At 42.2% G+C, this 13,163-nt stretch overlaps 1 protein-coding gene across 2 annotated transcripts in view; it reads left to right on the top strand.

Moving 5' to 3' along the window:
- The window catches only part of LOC110986285 (ubiquitin carboxyl-terminal hydrolase 32-like), a 49,950-nt gene that overhangs the window by 20,584 nt on the left and 16,203 nt on the right, over positions 1-13,163 (top strand). For both annotated transcript variants that reach the window (XM_087140899.1, XM_087140898.1), the window contains exons 4-14: positions 3,904-4,028; positions 5,148-5,313; positions 5,948-6,079; positions 6,490-6,597; positions 7,372-7,487; positions 8,053-8,211; positions 8,925-9,092; positions 9,723-10,001; positions 10,526-10,666; positions 11,711-11,831; positions 12,437-12,633. In XM_087140899.1, coding sequence (XP_086997025.1) covers positions 3,904-4,028; positions 5,148-5,313; positions 5,948-6,079; positions 6,490-6,597; positions 7,372-7,487; positions 8,053-8,211; positions 8,925-9,092; positions 9,723-10,001; positions 10,526-10,666; positions 11,711-11,831; positions 12,437-12,633 — 1,712 coding nt within the window. The remainder of the gene's footprint in view (positions 1-3,903; positions 4,029-5,147; positions 5,314-5,947; positions 6,080-6,489; positions 6,598-7,371; positions 7,488-8,052; positions 8,212-8,924; positions 9,093-9,722; positions 10,002-10,525; positions 10,667-11,710; positions 11,832-12,436; positions 12,634-13,163) is intronic.

The raw sequence follows: 13,163 nt of genomic DNA, 5'->3' as shown, positions 1-13,163 counted from the left end.
AAACAGATTCATTGAACAAGATTAGCAATGGCGTCGTCTGGAATACGGTCCATTTAAGTACAATTTGTAAAGTTCGAAAATAAAGTAATTCATTCAGTCGTTACATGTCCACATAGCAGGATATGCTATTGCTACATGTACATGTATACTGGAGAGGTGTGTTCATGCACTAACAATTTCAACCAACAGAAATTTCCATGGAAAGAAGAAAAGAACATTCAACAATAGATGTACATGTACCGGTATGTTTGATTGTTGCTGTAAGTGGTCCTCATTCTGTTGGAATTCAGTTGAAATTCAACCAGTGTGTTCGTTCATTTCCCGTTTATCCGTACAGGTACTTGTATAGTCTGCCTGCCACTCGAACAAACATGGCCCGGTACATACCTGTATGGAAGAAATAATTTATGTACTCTGCATATATCTTACACATTCATAAAGAAGACATACATGTACCGGTAGATGTGTGCCCTATTTAGGCTGTAACAAAATTTTCATTTTTGATACTGTATCTTTGCATCACCATCTCCACAAAAGAAAGTCTACAAGTGCCTTTTGAGTAAAATTCCCATTTTGATTTTGAGACACATACCATACATACATGTTCGTTGTAGTTGTACATGTACAACTGCACACATACCGCTTTGTACATGTACATGTGCATGTCAGCCAATAAATAGGCAAGTACATGTAGATCTGTTTGTGCAGTGTGTATCACACGTGTACAGTACCTGTTACCAAGTTGTGGGAACTACATGTGTTGAAATAAATGTTATGACAAATGTTTCTCTCCACAGCTCGATCCTACACGTACATGTAACTTTCCTAACAAAAGATAGAAACTGTCACCTTTACATGCTGAAGGCCACCCCACACGTAAACGGTACCACACACCATGTACCGTGTACATATACATGCATGTAGCGTAGTTGTGGGGATTGCATGTGTCTAGTTAGAGCTATTGTGGAGACAAATTTGTTGTCGGGACACATTAAATTTTTAGGCCCCCCATCACTCGATCCCAAATTTCTCGACTTTGCCTCTCTAGTGTGAGGTAAGCCAGGACATGACTGGTGTACGTGTCCGGGTACCAGTTGTACAAGTATATATGTACAGTACATGTACTTGTTGCCTACTACATAGAACACGAGTCCCGTGTATATGTACATGTATATGTGCATGTACATATTCAGGCCTCGAAATAGTACTAGCCCGGCGGACAAATTCTAGCAAAAAATGCTCCGGGCTACCTTAACTTGGTTCCTTGGTTGCCCGGTGGGCTTGTGGAAAATTCAGAATGTACCTGTTAAAACTTTGATAAAATATATAATGCTTTTTGTGATAATAAATACAAGATCGCAAAAACTGAGTCGTTGTGGATGTGTTTTTACTTGTGTTTTTTGAAATGTGATGCTCGCACAACAGGGCGATAATTTTTATACACGGGCTAGTAAAACTCTAAACAGGCTAGTAAAATATCCACATAAGTAGTCCAGTGGGCTAGCCAGGAAAAAAAAGTTAGCTCAAGGCCTGATATTGTACATGTACATGTACAGACCAGCATGGGTGTAGGAGTCTGTGTGTGTGTGCATGTGTGGTATCCTACTCAGGTGATATCAAGGAGTGTTCTGATAACCCCTGATAACACCCCTTGCATTCCTGCATCACATATTACAGTGGAGAGTGTGCGTCATGCTGCTTGACCATTGTTGATGAGGATGCATATGAGAGCATCTGAAGATGAGTCAGTTCTTTCCATGAAATGCCAAATACTACAACCAGAATAATATCAATTGAACAAGCAACAGTTAACATAGGCATACAGTAGACGTGTACAGTGTTGTCTGTGCACGTACATGTACGTGTATGGTATGGGTCCCTACACGTGTACATTTTCAGTGAAGATCAGTTATTGACCAAACATGCATGTCTCGACATGTAGACTTGGACATACTAGTCTATGTATGTACAGACATGTCCATTGTACGTGGACATACATGTATTCATATACTGGTACCAGTACATGTACATACATTGTACATGTACATCTGTGTAACACCCGTACTTGAGGAACATTCAGTCAGTAATATAAATTCAGTTGTCTAGATTGGGCTGGAATTGACCATCGGGTTGTACCATTACTACCAGAAATTGGTTGCTCACAATGACAATAACGTTGGTTTAATTTTGTATTGTATAAGTGGGTAAGGTCACATCAATTTCTTTATTACATGTACATAAATGCAGACCAAGTTGTGTGTTGATAGGTCATTTTTTGTGCAGAGCGGAAAGGTACAGTGTTCACATTATGATTTACTGAACACCATCTGAGCTATATGTGTTATCCTCCAGTTTTGTTAAGGCACCTTATGACTCATTCTGGTATAAATTGCAATGTGTATTTTTCCATAGTGGGATGGAGGGATATCTGTTGGGCACCTGTACCCGTGAAGGTGTTTTGTATGTACTGGTACTTGTTGGTACAGGTTGGCACATGCACATCTTTTTTTCTATGAAGTATTCACAGGGTTCACACGCCTCCTGGAAAACCTGGAAAATTTTTATACCCATCCTGGAAAGTTCTGGAAAATAATTTATTTTTAAAAGTAGTCCTGGAAATTCCTGGAAATTACAGTAACATCATTACCGATACTTTGAAAGTGAGACAAAAATGATCTAATAAACTGCGATCGATCTGTCCCTGCGTACATTGTCGCTATTGTGCGGCACAATACAGTTTTGCATTATTCACCATGCATGGTCTACACACTCGAAAACACACCCACGCTGAACACCGCGCTATGAGCAAAATGGATGGTGCCCACAATGTGATTCTTTCTATGTTGCATGCATGGGGCACCAAGGATATCATTACTAAACTCTCTTGTAGTCAAATTTTACCTTTGTTTTTTGTAGCTCAATGGTGAACTGTCTGTTGTGGCTATAATGATGAAACCATTCTCTATTAAATTCATGCACTTTATTTAATATGTAATTAAATATTTCAGGTCAATATAAACTAATAAAGCTCAGTGTAAAAGTAAAATTGTGACTGTGTTGAACCTTTTTCCTTAACGTTGAATGGACTAGGGGAAGTTTTTTTTTATGATCACCAGCTGTGTGTAGGCCTACCTTGTGGTCCAGTTGTCACTGTCAGAACCTGAATTAATTCCTTGAAAAATCAAACTTTTGACCTGGAAATCCTGGAAAAGCCCTGGAATTTTTGTTTCCAAGGGTGTATGAACCCTGTATTCATTCTCTATTCAGGAGAATATCTCCTACCTGTCAGTGTCTACTGGAACATATTGAATTGCAAAAGGGCCAAAGTTAACTCTGTTGTACATGTACGTTATGAACTTCAGAGGGGTTCATTGAACCAGTACTTTTGCTTTAAAAAGAACATTTAGAATAATTCTGTTACATTTTGAACTTTTTTTTTAAGAAGAACTTTGTTTAGTGTATTAAACCAAGTGTTGTTCAGTGTATCGTATTTACATGTGGAGTGCCGTGGCCTTGTGGTTAAGAGCATCAGATTCGTAGTCAGCGAGTAAAGCTGCAGGTTGCAGGTTCGAATCTAGCCTGTGTTTGTGGTGCGTGTGCCCTTGGGCAAGGCACTTTGTCACTCATTGCCTCTCTCCACCCAGGAGTAATTGGGTACCGGTACCTGTGAGGGCAGAGATGGTTATTGTGGTTGATCTAGCTGCATTGCGCTGAAATGGCAGCATTGAGCTGTATACTCCCCAGGGAGCTGAGATGGTATTTGGAATGTTTCATGGGCCCAGTGAGCAGGGGTAATAATAATGGAGTTGCCCCTTGATTGGTTTTTCGGATAAGTGCGCTATATAAATCTGTATTATTATGATGATGATGATGATGGTGTGTTTTGTCTGCTTTTTCCTTTAGTCATTTTTGCCCTGTGTGCCAGCCACGATGGCGGTATGTACATTAGTCAGGAGGACCTGGAACAGTTCATCTCCACGTGTGACGGCAGCCCGCCTCCCCAGGAGGTTGCCCAGCTGTTCAGAGAGGTAAGCCCCTTCCCTTCCCAGTCCCACTGTTATCCCTACAGTCCTACCTGTGACAGCAGCCTGCCTCCTCAGGAGGTTGCCTGGGTGTTCAGAGAGGTAAGCCCCTTCCCTTCCCAGTCCTACTGTCATCCCTACCTGTGATGGCGGTGGGGCGATCTGGGAGGAATGTACCTATCCATCCGCATCACTCTCTTTACTTGAGGTTGCAGTCATCCTTCCCTGTGTGCCTGACTATGCAGAGAGTTCCAAACCGTCTTCATTCTGTAAAAAAAAAAAAGAGGAGGATAATATAACTGCATTTACATGTACATGAGACCAAAAATGGAACAAATTCAAGGAGAGTCCTTGTTGAACACGGGAATGTCTTGCTGTGTTGTCATGGCAAATAATCCCCATCTCCCATCCCCTGCGAAGCTCCTAGCTATTCAGAGAGGTAAAGTTCCTCTGTAAAAGGAAGAAAAATCAATAACACATGCACAACAGGAAACAGGGACAAATTTCAAGGAGAAGTGATGTCGGGGATGAGAATGCCTGGCTGTGTTGTCATGGCAAGTCATTGCGTTACGTACTCGCAAAAGCTGAACATGATCAAATTTGGACAAATATCAGGCCAATTTATTTGTTGGCTTTGCTTGTGCACCGTGTACATGCCTGAACCAGCATTTTGTCTGCAACAGTTGATTCCAACATTCAGTATTCACATAATAATCTGGCCCGTGACATTTCCTGCACGAAGAGCGGTTTACACATTTGTGAAATGCATTAACATGAATTCTAATGCGCCAGGTCTTCACATGCAGGGAGCGAAAAACTCATGTTGCACAGGCACTTGGAAAAATATTACCATATGTTCATGGATTGGTAAGGCTGTTACTGCTTTAAACGTAAGGTCCACTTGAGACACAGATTAAAAGAGGAACTTGAGAGCGGAATTAACAAAGAACATGAATCTTGAAAGTCTCTGAATTATTGAGTTAATAAGTTACAAAGCAGTTATCTTCATAGAAACTTGGGTATTTTTCCCTGTCAAACTCATTACATACATGTAAATCTGTTGTAGATGACAGCCTTTTTTCAGTCACTGCATCTATTTGAAAACCTTTCTTTTTTGGTATCAAGGATGACCGGGCATCGTATGAGCAGTTCTGCTCCTGGCTCCTGAAGCACAGTCATGTGATGAAGCTGTCGGCATGGTTACTGCAGGACTCCAACAAGCCAGGGCTACGGCTGTCGGACGAGAGCGACACGCCCACATTCTACCAGACCCTGGCTGGAGTGACACACTGTAAGAACATTTTGGCGTCTTTTCATACCTAGATGTCTAAATACCATACTCGTACATTGGCATCATTTGTGTCGATAGTCATTGCTTGTTTCTGTCCACCCAGTACTGTGGCTGTGTTGACCACTGAATTTAAGGCTTGTGATTATCATTTTGTACTCAGAGTGTGCCACATTGGTGTCCTTGTTGAACCATCTGATTAGACCATTAGCTAATCAGATCAGCTTATAATCTGCAGCGTCACTGTCCTTTCGATTAGAGTCCATGAAAAAGAACAGGGCCCAATTGCACGACGCTACTAAGCACATGATTTTACGCTAACAGAGACTCCGCATATTTCATGGAGACCGTAAGCAGTAACCCCAGCAAAAGGCATGCTAACCTTAGGGGAAAAAGGTGCTTAACTTGGTGATGCAACAATGGAAATCTCTATACATGACCATGCATTTGTTTTGCTATGCTCAGCAACTGTGAAATACTTGCCATGAAATGCGCTTATTGTTAAGCAGATGTGGTTAGCAAAAAAATGTTGGTTAGCAGTAATCAGCACTGTGAAATTTTGCCCAGACCTGACTACAATGCTTCATGCTGTCCTGGTCTTTTTTGAAGTTAACAGGCTGTGCTCTCTTTTTCACAGTGGAAGAGGCAGAGATCATTGAACTGGAGAAGAAATACTGGGCATTGCAAGCGCAGTCCAAGACGGGCCGCTTTGATCTAGACACGTTCATTCCGCTCATTTCACCGCCCATGCCTAGGGAACTATGCGAAGGTGAGTTATAAACGTAGCAAGTACGGTAGCATTTGACATGAACAATACTTCAATTAAACTCTCGCAGTTTGTCTGTAAAGGTTGTTTTAGTTCACACTCCCATTTATCATGAACAAAAATTTATAATTTTCACAAGTACAAATATCCATGTAAATGTTAAAATGGGGATTAACTGTTCACTTGAAACATTATGGTCATATAATGGTGGTTTTTGGATCCTGTGGTCTGAAAAGAAATGCAAAATTAGTCCGAAAAGAATTTGGGACGATAAGGATAAAGAGAGTTATCATCTGATGATGTTCAAGTTTTGGCATTTACCCTGAAAACCGATAGATGTAGAAACTGTAGAGTTTGATTTCACAGACTTCGTCATCTTGACTCTTTTCTCTTTGTTGGATCTGGTATTTTAGGCATTTTCAATGCATTTGATGTGAACAGCGACAATCACATTGATCTCAAGGAGATGGCGTGTGGCTTATCAGCATGCTGCCGAGGACCCAGGGTGGAGAGACAAAAATGTAAGCCGGGGAAGACAGCAAATGACTGTCACCCAGACCTCCAAGTCACTTCTGCCGAATGAAGCTGTCTGTGTCAGCCAGACTCGATTACTGGAAGTAAACTAAGCAGCCCGTTCCATGGACCAAAACCAAAGCGTGTTGTCAAGACCCATGCCAAGTTACAGTGGCTTGGCTGCAAAGCACTCTACGTAACATACCGTTTGATTTATAGGAATGTGTATAGGTCTCTCTCAAATGACGTCACTTCCTGCAGATTGCCCGGTGCATCGGCATTTATTACTTCACTTTGTGTGACACGCATTGGCCGGGCCGTATTTCAAACATATTTTGATAAGTTTCGAACATTTTGCACACTGCGCGCACATGCACCCGCTTGCATTATATGCGCTGTTGCAGTTTTTTTTTTACAAAGACGACGTCTGAGGAGAGAGATCTATTCTAGTGTGGCTGGCAATTATAGTGGTCTGTGTTTGAATCAGCAAGTAATTTGGAAGCATGCACTGTGAATGATAATTACAACAAAATCCTGTTCTAGATTGGATTAAAACTACACAGACATAGGTGTCATTATACAGTGTGTTTGACGTATTTACACTCACGTCATGTTCTAAAATGATTGGACATGGGTCGTTCAAGGTGTTAAGAGTGGATTTCTTTCCCAACCTACCCCTCTGTGAGAAGGTGTGGGGAAAAAAATCCCAAAACATTTCAAGTTTAAAATGAATCATTTGTACACTTTTGTAGGCTTACTGTCCGCTGTTTTCTCTCCCGTAGTTTTCTTCAAGATATTTGACACGGACCAGGACAACTTGTTGAACAAGGATGAGCTGGAGAAGATGGTTAAAAGTCTGATCAATGTGCGACGGGAAAGCAGAATAGGCCAAGAAGTGGTGAGAAATCCCTCAAGTATTTGAAAAACCTTCATTTCGCTTTTTAAAAGTCTTGGAGCAAACTGTCAAATTAATCTACCTTTCTGAATTCTGTGCTCGTATCTGCCTGTGTTGCATCTCATTTTTTCCTCTCAGGGTTTCTCAGTGGAACAGAATCATACATGTAGGTTGCGAAGTTACCCTCAATCTACATGTTTGAAGCAACTGTTGAAAGATTTGTTGTGACGCCTTGACTCCAAGGCATGTTAAGGTGATTGTAATTTATTGGGACCCAGGCTTTTTTTTCCCTTTCAAATGTCAGGCAGTTCATGTAGCCATTGGTTGCTTCCAAACATCCTGGCTATGGCTTCACAGTGACAGTGCTTGTGAAAGCCACTGCCTATCAGCTACATCCATTTCTTATAGATACTAAGGTGACCACTGGCCATAGCCAAGACGTTTGGATTGAGTCATTCATCAAATCATGAGTTTGGCAGGAATGTCAGCCTCTGACAATCATATGTCTGACTATCTGAGAAGTTTAGTGGTTTCTCTGGCTGAGTACAATTTGTAATTGTCTCGACAGGATTATCGGTCGGTGGAGAACTTGAACCCAGCAAACATCGCAGCAGACATTCTGGCTAACCACGATGGGGATAATGATGGCTGTATAACCCAAGAGGAGTTCCTGATGTGGGCCCTGAAGAACAGCCTCCCTGATGACTTCTGCAAGCAGCTCTTTCAGGTGGTTCTCACAAGCCGCTCCCTTCTCCCGTCCCCCCCAAAATTACAGTAGAATGTGCACAAATTGCTCAAATGTCATCAGAACTGGGCCCAATTTCTCAGCCAGTTGCATTGTCCCAAAACTTCCCAAGGACAGAACCAATTTGCTTGGCAAAAGGTTACTGGCTAGAATGCCCAGCATCTGCACATTCTTGTGGCTGGTTCTCAGCTAACTCTAGCTTAGCACATAAATTAGCTAAGCAGTATTTTGGACTTAGCATCCATTTAAAATTAGCATGGGTTTGATTTCTCAGTAATTTCCAATATTTCATGATTTTTCACCCCCAAGTTCAGGATGTTTAGGGATTTCATCATTCATGTTTTGCTGTTTTTTCGCACTTTGCTGTAACCATTACAGCCCTGCTGCTGGATTGCCTTGTGGAATTTTCCTCATGCCCTAATCTCCCCATGAATTGGGCCCTGGTCACGAACCCTAGTACTGCCTAGACAAGGTTTTAGTCAGAAGGGCATCTCACATGTTTTGGACACTTTACATGCTCAAAAGCTTGGAACTTCAAATGAAACACCCTGTTTTTCAATTGTAAAGGGAAATTTGGAAACCCTGCTTTCAAATACCAACTTAAACATAGAACTGTTGAAATTTTCCGAATGAAAAAGTTTGAAAAATGGCTTTTTTGTGGTGATTGAAACCTTTCTTGTAATTTCCTGTCACAGGTCTGCCACATCATTCTGGGCCTGAAACCCCAGTCAACAGAAGAGGAGAAAGAAGTCATCCTCGGGTGGGTGGAGCGAGAGAAGAGGCGGGGGCTGAGACTGACACAGACCTGGTACCTCATCTCCATGAACTGGTGGAGGATGTGGAACCACTATGTCGCCCATAAGGTGAGCAGGGAACCAGCTTTTGGGAGGATGTGAACCTGTGAACTATTTTTGAGCCTTGAACAAATTTCAACTATTTTTCACGGATTATAAGAGACTGTTAAATTGTATTCACAAAATAAACAACACATGTTGAATTGAGCTTGAAAGTTAAAAGTCTGGGATATGATGTCAGACTTTTCACTTTTGTGAATTCCGAAGTCATTTTTTTATAGATGAGGGGGAATGGTGTGTGGTATCAGTTTCAGAGCTTAAAGCATTATTGATTTGTTTCAAATGAACCTCAAAAAAGGTAAAAAACGAATTGAAACAAGTGAGAATCTTGGGCATCCCAGCAGTAAATACAGGGAGAAGTATTGTCCATGTTTTCAGAAAACTGAGATTTCCAACATCTTTCGTTCAACTCCATGCCTTAGTCTGAAGACTTATCTACTGTAACAACTCAGTTGTATGAATATCATTTGTATAAGAATCAAAATTAACATCGTAAATAAAATGGGCCAGTTGCCTGAATGTAGCTTCTGAAAGCATCTACTGTTTGGTTATATCAAAAGGCATGTCAGTAAGATGTTTCGTTTAAATGGCTGATTTCTGATTATAGCTTCATTTGCCTTTTCACTCTTTGTCAACTAGCCGCCCATATCCAACCATTCCAACACCAGTTCCAGCTCTTCCCAGAATTCGGTCAGCTCCCTGAGCCGGCCAGCCAATCAGGCTTGGAGCGAGTCTCGGTCTAGGAGTCCCCTCCTGTCAAGGCGGGGGAACCACCACCACAGCAACGGGACCGGCTTGACACCACACAGTCCTACCCGGTCCCCCAAACGATCAAATTCTGGCAACCAGGGGAGCCTGGGGCCCCCTAAGCCCGGGCTGATTGATAACACCTGCCTCATCATGCCTGACAACAGGAAGGTAAGGTGTCTGCATTTTCATAGTAGACTCATGTAATACTAACTTGATGCTGTATAAAACTTGACACCAAGGTCTCATTTTCATGCAATAGTTTCAGATCAGTGAATGAGTTCTCCACCCCCACCGGCATTCAGTTGTAATCCTCGGGGGAGAGAGGTAATTGCAGTGACATGTCTTGCCCAGGAACACAAGCGTGCATTATTCGTGTTGCCAACGTATGACCATACGTACAGTTTAACTTTTTAACTACTGTGACTCTTCAATATTGTACGCTCAATGCTTTCTGAAAGATTATTAGAAAAACCTCCAAACCCATGACCTCCTGTTTATCTATGCAGATGTCACAACCACCGGGCAAGCAGTCGTCAGCTAGCTAGTCCAAATCCCTTGTAGTAGTGGGCATTATAACCCATGAAGTTTGGTTATGCTTTTGCTTGAAAATATTCCTACATATTGCAGAGTAGAGATTCTGCATTTCCGACATGCATTTTATGATTTCATTTATCTTTTGTCACTTCTACTAGGTTGGAACGTTGACCAACGAGGGAGGGCGGTTGAAGCGGACTCCACCCCTTGTCCAGGGCAAAGATTATGAGGTCATCCCGGAGCCTGTGTGGAAAGCTCTCTCTCAGTGGTATGCTGGCGGGCCAGCACTGCCCAGGAATGTAAGTACCCCCTTCAAATATATCTGTTCGGAAGTTAAGGGAATAGGAGGGTGTGTGGATAAACCTAAGTTTTGAAAGAGGCTTGGTTTTTTGGCGGGGGGGGGGCAAGGGTAAAGATTGGAAAACTAATGACTTTTTCAGTTCTCAATTTGTGGTCTGAAAGTCTGAATTTTTTAAGCTTGAAGTCTTGAATAATTACGGGAATGACACTGTTTTTTAAACTGTTGATAGAGAATTATTTGGAATTTGCAGTAGTGATTGAGAGTTTTTTGTAATTCTATAAATTTGGTGTCCAATTCCCCCTCCCCTGTTACATCAGGCGTATGATGTTGTACGTTTAGAATGCATTCTTTAATTCCCAAGACTGATTATGTAATGCAAATTACCTTCCCAACAAATGAAAATAGTTTAATAGTTAATTTCAGTAATACATCTTTTGTTAAATGACACAGGTCAGGTGTAACAGGGACAGAAATATGTCACACGTTGGACCCCACATTTATAGAATGACTCATTTGTAAAAGAAAAAGTACTTGTTATCGCTGAACAGGTAACTAGGAGTGGAGAGTTTTGTTGCCATGGTGATGTTTCCCCAGTTGATTTGTTTTATGTCACCATGTTGCCTTGTGCTGTACTAAATCCAGCATTTCTCCCTGAGTAAAACCTATTTACAGGAGATGGGAAACGGTCTAAATCAAAGTAAAATTGGAATATGACATTTAAAGGGATGAGTTTTAAATATACACGCTGGCCCCCAACCAGTGGAAAGGCAATCGTGACTGCCTCTCTCGAATCATTCAGTGCTGTTTTCTGCCCTCGCCTTAGTGTCTTCTGATGATGAGATTTTAGGTATACACTGGGTATTGGGTATTCAGAAGGTCCGTCCACAGGTGATGGGCCTCTTCCTCTGGACTTGGGAAGAATTAGGCTTTGATGGCAGTGACTGTGGCTATAGGCGTTGGGCACGAATGGCAAAAACCAAAAGCCACAGCCAGATTCAGACACAGCTTCAAAAGGGGCTTCTTCTCTCGTGCTTGGTCTCAGGTGATAGTGCCTTTGGAAGGGGAGCCCAGTGCAACGCTAGAGCTGTACCCAATCAGCGTGCGTCTGCTCAGACACCAGACGGTACAGCAGAGACAGAACGCCTGGAATGGAGTCAATATCGGTAAGCTCCCTTCGTTGGCCCCAACATGGTGAACAATCCACTCTCATTCTCACAAGGATTCCAATGGCTGGTTGGTAAGGCATTTTTATCCAAGTAGACTGGTAAACAGACGATCACTGTTGGCATCGATTAGAAATAAGTCAAAGTCAAACTAACGATACGGAGGGTTCCAAATCGGTCTCTGGCAGGCCGGTGAGGTTCAAACTAGATGAAAAAAGCTAACAGTAAGGCAAAGTCGGACTAAGTTTAGGGGGAAGGGTTTCCAAATCTCAAATTTCATTTCTAACTTTGAAATTCAGGGATGCTGGTGTGAGGCAAAAACTCTGACTTCAGGATTTTCCATTTGAATTTTTTGGCCAATTACCTGCCTCAGCTTCAATCTTTTCAGGCTGTGGAAACGAAGCTGACAGTTGTCCCTGTGAAACATCCTTGTAGGCCTGTATTGTTCAAACTGAATGAAACTGCTTTCATCTGTTTGGAAGATACTGAGCTAAAAAGTCCAATTGTCAGGATGAAAAATTAGGTGAAGCCACAGACAAAGCTGAGTTCTGGAATAAAAAGGCTTTGACTGAACTTTCACGTGTACCTCCCTTCTCTTCTGCCAGGCAATGTGTCCATCGGGGCCGGGGGCATCAGCTTCGGCCAGAACAACAGCTCGTCCACCCCGCCGGCCCCCAAGCGCTACCTGGCCTACACCTCCTGCTTCAGCAAGATGCACACCATGCAGCAGATCTACGAGTTCCTCTCGGTCCGGCTGAGAATCCGCAGTGAGGAGATGAGGCTTTGGAACCTCAAAGATGAGGTAGGTTTAGACAAAAACAATGTCCTCAGGGCATTTTTGGAATTTCACATGCCCTCAGAGTTTGAAGTTCTCGTGGACACCTGGTGCCTTGGTACAGCCCTTCATAGCGACAAGAGAGATATGAGTTGTATTTAAATACCACAGGAGCTTGGTTTGCCAGGTGCCAGTGCAAAAATTCTTAGCATTTTGTGCTCATTCAGATGAAATTAATCGTGCACACTCTCTTCATGCACATGCATATTAATGTCAGCTTGGCCCATACGTTAGGCTGCAAAGTGCTATTTCTGCATGAACGCTGAGAATAACTACCGGTACACCCTTAGTTGTCAAAATCATGAGGTGTTCTATTTGACTAACACCTTTTGTGCCACACGCCATGCTTATCTTTATATACATCATGAAGATGCTTCTTTTTGTGCTCATTTCATCGTAAATCCATTTATTGAGTACACTTAATGATTCAAATTAGTATGTGTGGGCTTCTTGTTTGGTTGGGCTTGGCTACCTCATTAGGTTATACAGCGTTGTTT

Source organism: Acanthaster planci, linkage group LG09 (assembly GCF_054643075.1).
Source record: "Acanthaster planci isolate LZ-2023a linkage group LG09, COTS_SCS, whole genome shotgun sequence".
Lineage (NCBI taxonomy): Eukaryota > Metazoa > Echinodermata > Asteroidea > Valvatida > Acanthasteridae > Acanthaster > Acanthaster planci.
Note: the sequence above shows the minus strand (reverse complement) of the source record. Positions and strands in the feature narration are given on the sequence as shown.